Here is a 9,742-nt window from a genome sequence, read left to right as displayed (position 1 = left end):
GTGGGGCTTAGTTTGCTGCTTCATTGCTGCTTTTACCCCACTTCCCCCCATCGGTGATGTGTGTGGTCACCAATCAGAGCGTGCATTTTTCTTCACTTTTTTCATAGCATTTTTTTGAGGGCAGAGTACAGAATTCTTCTGTAAGTTTTCAGTTTCTCTCAGAACTTTAATATTAATTTTGTAAACTAGTCACGTTCATGTAGTAGAACTGGAAATAGAGATAGATTCACTTAATGGGAGGCCTTACAATTAGTAAAGATCAAAAATGAATGTGTAGTTCAATTTTTACATTTATTACCTTACCTCACCATTTTCAACATAGTGTAGAGTGAGAAACACATTTTTCCTAAAGCATAAAAATTTATGTCAGCTTGTAACAGGCGTGACTTCCTATAGGAGTCACGTGGTTGATCCATGTCACTTTCTACTCTCAAAGGCTTTCTGTTACAGCTGACACTTTTCATGCCCCACTATATGTAGTACATATATGCTTTTTGAAAAGTGCTGGGATTATCGCAGGCAGCTATGAAATTCCACATTTAAATACTGTTACCAAAGACATGGTATAATGCTTTTTATAGTAGATTGTAGCAAAAGTCCAAATAGTTTCAGTTTGAAAATTGATGTGTTTGATATCTTCAGTAATACAAAAATAATTCTATTTTTTTCCCCTCTTAAATCTCTGTTGTTGTTAAGTGCCATCGATTTGTTTCCAATACTTAGCGACCCTGTATGGGGTTTCTGAGGAGTGGCTTCTGAGTTTGAACTACCGACCTTGCAGTCCTGTGCTTATCTTACAGCGCCACACCAAGACTGTATGTTTGTTTTAAATGTCTTTTCTTTCCTTTTTTTTTTTTTTTACAATATCTATAGAGCCATCCTAGGATAAGAAGTTTCAAAGTAATCCACCAACTCTCTTCAGAGCCTTTCTTTACTTGGTATCCAATACTTCAGAATACTAGGTGGTGGGGAGGAGGAAGGAAAGCTTCCAAAAGTTTATGGACAAATTCCATTATCTTTCCATTTCTCTACACTCTGTGAAGCCCCCTTGCATACGGTAGACGCTATGGGCATAAACTGTGCTGCAGCCATCTTCCTCCTCAACAGTGTTTTTAAACATGGCTCATTTGTGATCAAATTCAACCTGGGTTTTTATTGCCCTTTGGTGACTCACTCATGGACTCTCACTGACCTTAGTTTCCTCTTTACCCCAGCTAGCCTCCCCTATTCTGAGCCTTCTGAATATGTTTTCAGTGAAACTCACTGGTTTTTCTAAGAAGGGTCATTAGCGATGGTTTTGCCCCCGATGCCTCTGTGGTGGTGCTTCTGTGTCTAGGGTCATGCTTGTGAGGAGGCAGCAGGGGACTAACTGCACCCAGAGGTGCCTTGGAACATAGCTGCAGTCGGCAGGTTAGTCACAGACAATGGCAGAAGCCATGTCAGCACGCTTGCATTTTCATCCACTGCTGCGTTTTCTAGTTGTCACATCAGGAGATGTTTCTCTCTAGAACTGTAAAGAGATGATATTGAAGAACGTTGACTGATTTGGAATTTATCCTTTGTAGATCCAGCTTTATTTTGTGAATATTAATCAATATTCCTAACATTATTAAAAAAAACATTTTTTTTTCTAAGGTCCAGAAAATTGGCATCCCTTGCAGAAGCCTTAAAGAAGCAATCCCTTACCAAGGCCCAGCTGGGATTAGAACTGGAGGAGCTGGAAGCAGCAGCCCTTCTGGTTCAGGAGGAAGAGGCTGCATTACAAGCAGCCTCCTCTGTCTCCGGGCAGCAGACACCTCGCTCCAGTCCTGAGGCAAGTGATTCGGAGGAATCAGACAGGACCTCATCCTCCGGAACTCAAGACTCAGATTCAGAACAAGACGACCTCCAAGAGAATGAATCCAAGACAGTAGGTTCTTTGCAGAGTCCCCTTCTTGAAGAGAGCAGTGCCAGGCTCACTGATGATGATGATGGGATTTGCAGAAGCATGGCCCTCTTGATGTCTGGGACTTGTCAGGGGAAACCACTTGCCCCTTCTAATGCTCCGGGAGTGGCTGGGCCTCTCATAGAGGAGCTTGGAGAACAACTGAAAACAACAGTCCAGCTTTCCAAACCTGAGGGCTCAGCTTCTGGAATCCACAGCAGTGTGCAGGACAGAGAAGACCGGCAGACGCCAAGTAATGAACTCCCGGGAGCTCTGGTGGCATAGTGGTTAAGCATTGGACTTGTAACCAAAGGGTCAGTGGTTCAAACTCACCATCCACTCTGAGTGAGAACGGCAAAGCAGTCTGCTTCTGTGAAGATTTACAGTCTCAGAAACCCTGTGGAGTAATTCTACTCAGTCTTATAGGATCTCCCCGAGTTGGAACTGACTTGATGGCAGTGGATTTGGATCTCACTCATTGTCAAGGATTAGGTCAGATTTGATTTCATCTATGAATTAGGATTGCTCATTTTCATTGCCCCTTTTTTGTAGTATGTACAATATTGTTTCCAGTGAGCTAATGTCTATACCTTTTGCTTTTCTTGGTGCAGCTTTAAAAATAAAGTTCTAACTTGTTTTTGCCAGAGTAAAACTAAGTATGTACCAAGGCAATTTAATATTTGAAGATGAAAATAATAGTTCTCTTGGCAGAATCTCTAAAATATGGAATCCATTAATATTTTTAATAGCTTTGCTTGAATCGTATGTGACATAAAATAGCTTTTACATATTTGAAGTACACTATTTGATAAGTGTTTACGTATTTATTTACACCAAGTGAAACTGTCACCACAATCAAGATTCTGAACTTACCCATCATCATCCCCAAGGGTCCTTGTGCTCCTTTTCCCCTTCTCCATCCCCACATCACCCATCCCCATTTCTCAGGCATGCACTCATGTTTCTGTCACAACACCTAAGTTTGCATTTTATAGAATTTTATGTAAATTCATCTTTGTTTTGTTTTGTAACTGCTGAGTGTATTTCATGAATAGATTATCCATTCACTTATTGGTGGACATTTGGGTTGTTTGCAGTGCTTGGCTCTTACAAATTAAAGCTGTTATGAACATTTGTGTGCAAGTTGTTATATTGACAAATACTATCGTTTCTCTGAAGTATATTTAAGAATGAAGTACGCAAGTCATTTGGTAGGTATACATGTAACTTAAAGAAATTGTCAAAGTGTTTTTAAAGTGGTTGTGCCATTGTATAAGGGGGCTTTGGTGTGTTCCTGGGGAAAATACATTATGTTTTCATTCCATTTTCCACAGTAGTGCGTGAGAGTCCAGCATTTTCATCATCACTTGGGGTGGTCATATTTTAATTTTTTTTTATTTTTACGATTCTAATAAGTTTATAGTGGTATCTCATTGTGGTTTTAATTTGCATTTCCCTAAGCTTGATGATGTTGTATATCTTTTCATATCTTTCATGAAATGTCTGTGAATAAATGAAATGAATCCATTTTTAATCTGGATTGTCTTTTATTTTTGAGTTTTGAGAGAGCTTTATCAGTTGAATCCAAATCCAGTATCAACTACTTGTTTTGAAAATATTCTTTCTCACTTTGGGGCTTGTCTTTTCATTCTCTTAATAGTATCTTTTTGAAGTTTTTAAATTTGATGAATTCCAGTTTATCAGATTTTTCTTTTACGGACTGTGCTTTTGTTGCTATATCTTAGAAAGCTTTACCTGATCCAAGCTCACAAATATTTTCCTCAGTTTTTCTCTTAGGATTTTTATGGCTTTAAGCTTTACAATTAGGTCTGTGATCAATTTTAAATTAATTTTTGAATACAGTGTGAGGTATAGGCCAGGATTCATTTTCTTTTCCATATGGATGTTCAGCTGTTCTGATGTCATTTGTTCAATAAACTGTCCTTTCTACAGTAAATTGCCTTTGAATCTTTATTAAAATCCAAATTTATTATATATATGTGTTTTGTTTTTCACGAATTTATTCTCACAGGTTCTGAAGCTAGAATTCCAAATTCAGAGAGTCAGCTCTAAGGGAAGACTTTCTTTTTCTATTGGATCTACTAACACATATTTAAAAAAAAAAAATTTTTTTTTTTCAACTTTTTAGTGTGAATTGAGTGAAGGTTCACAGAGCAGATCATCAGTTTTCCACTCAACAAACCACCCACTCTGCTTCATTACTTGGTAGCAATCTCCTGCGTTGTACCAACAGTTAAGATTCACAACATTGGTATCACACAGTGTCTGTCCTTTTGTGATTGACTAATTTCACTCAGCATCAGGTCCTCCAGGTTCAGTCATGTTGTGAGGTGTTTCACAGATTTATCACTACTTTTCAACATTTTGTGTACACACCAAGTTTGTTTAGCCATTCTTCTCTGGATGGGTATTTAGGCTGTCTCCATCTTTTCGGTATGTCTCTTGTAGACGGCATATGGAACTATCCTGTTTTCTTACTTGTTTCGCTCTCTTTATGTCTCTCTTTCCGCCACCCCCATTCAGCAACCAACCAAATTTACTATATTTCTGTGAGTTTATTTTTACATTCCATTCTTTGCTTTAGTCCACGTGTTTACCCTTTTTCCTTTTTGTATCCTTAGATCAGTTTGGAGAAGATTAACACCTTAATACTATTGAATTTTCCGATTCATGTACGTGGTCTTTGTTGTTGAGTGCTGTCAAGTCGGTTCTGACTCGTAACGACCCTGTATAAGCTATCCGAGGAGAAACTGGTGGGTTTGAACTGCCAACTTGTGATTCACAGTCCAGTGCTGATGTTACAGTGCCAATCCAGGAGTCCAGTATGTGGTCCAGCTCTGCTTTTTTTTCCTCCAGATATTTCATTTCACTCAGTAGTACTTTTCAGTTTTCAATGTATACATCTTATTATGAATTTTATGTCAGTTATTTTATCAGATTTTTCCATAAGTATTTCATGTTGTTTGCTGTTAGAAATAACATGTTTTGTTAATGGCTGTCATTTTCGTTCCATGTTTTGTATTGTTACTGCTGTAATGTTTCAAGTTCACCAGTCTTGTCTTGCTTAGTGCCCAAGTCTTCCATTCATTTGGTCCGGTGTATTTTTCATCTCAGAAATTGTCAATTTCATTTCTGAACAATGGACTTTGGATTTACTGTTTTTCTTTCTTTTAAAAAAATATCTTTGGGGCATAAACTTAAGTTTTTGAACCCATGAAGTACAGTTACTCTTATGACTCTTACCGTTCATTATTTCTGACCTCTAAATCATGTCTGGGTTGGTATCACTGGATTTTTCTTCAGGAGACATATTTTTCCACTTCTTTGTATGCTTTGTAATTTTTATTGGATGGATGCCAAACATTGTGAATGTTACTTGATTGGGTGCTGGATATATATCCCTATACATATTCTTTTATTTGGAGATGAAGTTAAATGACTTGGAAACAGTTTGGTGCTTTTGGGGTTTGGTTTTGTAATTTGCTAGGCAGGCCCAGCCCGCATGAGTGCTCCAAATAGAGCAATTATTCCCCGAAACAGAGGCAAGATCTTCTGATTCCTAAATGCGTTGTCAATCAAGAGTTTCTCCAGCTTGACTGATGACACCAGGTGTGCTGTCCTGGCCCCATGTGAGTGCTGAGTGCTTGTGCGGCTCATCCTTCCAGGTGGTTAGTTCCTTGTTTACATACCCTGAGCCGTAAGTGCTCTCATCAGTGGTCTAGGAGACCCTCTGTTGGTATGCGGGGTTGTCTCTGCAGCTCTCTTCACTCTTGTCCTCTGTCTTGTGAACTGCAGCTGCTTTGGTGTCCCCAAACCTCAATCTGTCTCCTGAACTCTGGGAGCCTTCCTGAATAACTAAGTGCAGTAAGCAGCGTAGTCTCCTAAGGTAGTAAGTGGGATAGTCATAGACTCACCTTGTTTGTCTTCTATCCTTTAAGAGCCCTGTCTTTTGTAGCCTGATGTCCAGTATCTTTAAAACCAGTTTCATGTGTTCCCATTTTATTCTTTTTTGGTGTGTCAGGTGGGAGGATAAATCAAGTCCCTATGACTCCATCTTGATTGGAAGCATAAATCTCCCATTAATATTTTAACTGTAAATGGATGTAAGGTCCTAGGGAGCAGGATATATGTCTTGTTACCATTGACTTCAGTGTTCCATCAATTTTTGTTGAATGAAAACAAGTAAACCAATTTGCTTTGGCGAGGAAATGGAATGAAACTGGTTATGTATCTCACTAGCATTTTTATTTCAAGAAAGGGGATGATCCCTTTTACTTTGTGTTTATAAAGCATGTGATTATTTACATTCCCAATATAAATTCATTTGCACGAACATTATGGTTGAGGTGACTCCACAATTTAACAGGCTTATTAACTCCTGAACACTTAAACATTTGTTAGAATATGTAATGCTTTCTCAGGCACCGTGGAGAACTTCAAAATCCCTATGAGCAATGAAAATATAAGTCTCCTTTTATTAAAGAGATGGTGGAAAAGCTCCGTATCATCAACTAAATCAAGGCCTGGGGCAGCCTGTGGAACAGACCATCAATTGCTCATCTGCAAGTTCAGCCTGAAGCTGAAGAAACCCTATAAAGGGTGTCTGAGTCTGAACTAACTCAATGGCACGCAACAACCACAATGGCAAGTTGAGCCAGTCCACTCTTGTCTAAAACATAAAGCCATGGAATTTTTCTTCTTTCCTTCAATTTCTGCCCTTGAGAATCTTGACAGGACTTTGATGGACTTGTCTTGGGTGGAAATACTTGTACCACCCTTCTTTAAAAAATGAGTAAGCATGAACTTTCCTGGACATCCTCAAAGCAAAAGAGCTCATTCAGTAATGTTTATGTGCATTACAGACAACATGAATGAGCCTTTTGATTTCATACTCCATGTCAGTGTTCCCCTCTTTGTTCACAAGAGGCTAATGCTTCATTATATCACATCACTTTAAGATGGGTGAAGAACACTATACTATGTCTGCAACCCAAAGCATGCCCCAACATGCAGCCTTTTTATTTTTTCAAAAACTTGACATCTGCCAAGCAACTTTCAGGACCTTCTATAACCATTGAAGGATCTCTGGTGGTACTGTAGATTAGACATGGGGCTGCTAACAGCAAGGTTGGTGGTTCAAACATGAGGCTGGCTGCTTCCATAAAGATTTACAGTCTCTGAAAGCCTCTGTAGGGTCACTGTGAGACTCTGGCAGTGGGTTATGAATCCTATCCAGGAGCCCTGGTGATAGCCTCTTTCACTGGTTAAGTGTTTGGCTCCCAGCTGAAATGTCAGTGATTTAAACCCACCAACCACTCTAGAAGACAAAAGATCTAACAATCTAGTCCAGTAAAGACTTCAGCTAGCAAATCCTATGGGGAGTTCTATTCTGTCATATAAGGCTGCTGTGAGTAAGAATCAACTAGGTAGCCCACAATAATACCACAATGGGAGGGGCATAACATTGGGGAAAGAATAGGGAAAGCTTTATATGCAAAATTACGGCAATTGCCTGGCCACAACGTCTTGGGAAGAACCAAGTCTCTGTGGTTGACGAGACAGAGCTAAATTCAATACCTCAGCCCAGTTGAGACTAGCCCACAAGGGCCATCCCATCCTTGGAACCTTTTTCTTCCATCGTGCACACGGGACCACAAGTTCTTTTCTTGCATAAGTATTACACCAACCTAAGACTTTATAAACTTATTCTATGACTTCCCAGAACCTAATCGTGATGGGTCCAGCTACCTGGCAACAGGTCACTAGGGGACCTGGACTCTGAAAATGTGAGTCGGCCCTGTTAATCACTTCAGAGGCCTGTTGGTGTTAAAAGTCTACACAGTTCAGCAGATTAGATAGAAATATTAATTGTATCAGTGAATCACCCTGATTCACTGCCTCATCTTCTGAGTTTGCATAATCACTGACCTAGTTTTTCTGTCCCCTCTCGCCTCTCCCATTATCCTTGACGAATAATGCAGGGCCTAGCTGTGGGCCTGTTGCCTTTAGGTGCTGTAACTAGGCTGGTATCCTCTTTCACTGGCACAAGATTAATTTACAAATGAGACATGCTGTTCTCTACCACATTCTAATGGGTTGAACAGTTGGGGGAGGGTTCTCACACCTGCTAATGAAAAATCCACTGTGTTTGTGTAGATCAAATTCTATTACCAAGAGTTGGAGGGAAGAGAGGCTCACGTTTTCTCGGTTCTAAGATTTTATAAAAATGAGTATTATTTTGTTACGAAGAGGTTTTGTATATGTTGTAACTGGAACTTGACCTAGTTAGTCAATGGCACCAAAACAGAGTCCTCTGAGAGAAATAGAAATGAGTTAATGACAATAATATAGGAGTAAAGGAACAAAAAGAGACACCAAAGTCTCAGAGCATATGAATTATGAAAGGTTTAAAGATGCAGAACGTCCCCCCTGTATAAAATCATCTGTCATTCCATGTCAGGCAAATTCACGTTAAGCACACAAACCTCCCTGACTGTTCATTCAGCCTTCTCCATGAAAGCAAATCAAATATTGCAAATGTTTCTTTAACATCATTCCATTTCAGTCCCCTAGGGAATTTTTGCTTGTGGCCAGCTCCCTTTCCTGCCCATTTTCTGAGGGTGTTATATATAGTTTCAATCCATACCAAATGAAGGAAGCATTGATTAGACTTGATTTAAGGCAGTGAATGATAAATGCAGCTGGGAAATTGATTCATGCCTCTCAAGTGACTGGGGCACAGCCATCCACAGTTGACACAACTCTTGTCTCAAGGCTGGAGAAAACAAACAGGGAAACACATGTCAAACAGATAAATGACTCTGGTGTGTGGAGCTCCCTGCGGAGGCCATTTGTTTCCAAGATAAGGAAGACTGCTCTCCAAAGTCACCAAGAGATAAGCCAGAGGAAAGGGATGAATGTGGAATCGGATGCCTCAACACTTGAAAAAATAAAAACGAAGGGCTTTACCTCCAGGAGAGATCTTGCTATGTGGGTCTGTCACTGTTTTGCCTCCAACATGCTGGGAGCAGCCTATGCAACCTCCAGAGCTAGCGAGACTGTGTACAGAAGGCTGTCTCTGGTATTTTAAGTGTGCAAAGCAGCACACTGTTGTAGTGGTCGGCACTATCTCCAGGGAAGCACTTCCTGGAGTTCTGGTTGGAGTGAGCCTCTGTAAGACGCAGCAACAAGAATATGGCTGACTTGAGACCACGTCCAGTTGCCTGGCCAGCACCAAATGGCCTGAAGTACTCACAGCTTCAGTATTTTTGCCACCAGCTCAGAAGCCCCCTGAAAACAGGAGCCACATTGCAGCCTAGTGTCCGACCTACATGTTTAAGGATTCGTTGTATGTATGTTTCCCATATTACTTTGTATTTTCTTAACTCAGTGTTTTTTCCTGCTTAGCTTTCTCTCCTCTGGCTGGTTAGTTTGCAAATGTTTATGTTACATCCTACAAGGCCCCCTGGTAAGACACCACTTCCTCCCAGAGGTTACTCTTCAATCCTCCTGGTTGGAAATGATAATCCTCGCTTCTGAACTCCTGTAACCATTTATAAAGGACTCCCGAGTCCTTACTGGTCTCTCACCACTGCTGGTTACAAAATTGTCTCCTATGCACTTTCTCAGAGCGCAAACTCCGTTATCAGTTTCAACTTTGCATCCCACCCAACATTTGTCACAATTCTCTATTCACAGAACACTTGCAAATGACACCTGTTGAAAGAAAAACCAAACTAAGCAAATAAGCAACTGAACAACTTGAATATATGCCCTTACAAACCCTTGCTAAGGAGC

At 40.1% G+C, this 9,742-nt stretch overlaps 1 protein-coding gene across 1 annotated transcript in view; it reads left to right on the top strand.

The window, feature by feature from the left end:
- SHQ1 (SHQ1, H/ACA ribonucleoprotein assembly factor) overlaps window positions 1–2,209 on the top strand; it is a 190,571-nt gene extending 188,362 nt beyond the window's left edge. Inside the window, exon 11 of the mRNA XM_006874633.1 lies at window positions 1,636–2,209. Within this exon, the coding sequence (XP_006874695.1) occupies window positions 1,636–2,209 (574 nt within the window). The remainder of the gene's footprint in view (window positions 1–1,635) is intronic.
- Window positions 2,210–9,742: the final 7,533 nt, after the last annotated feature.

This window comes from Chrysochloris asiatica, unplaced genomic scaffold, assembly GCF_000296735.1.
Source record: "Chrysochloris asiatica unplaced genomic scaffold, ChrAsi1.0 scaffold00290, whole genome shotgun sequence".
Classification (NCBI taxonomy): domain Eukaryota; kingdom Metazoa; phylum Chordata; class Mammalia; order Afrosoricida; family Chrysochloridae; genus Chrysochloris; species Chrysochloris asiatica.
This window is presented reverse-complemented; position numbering and strand designations above follow the sequence as displayed.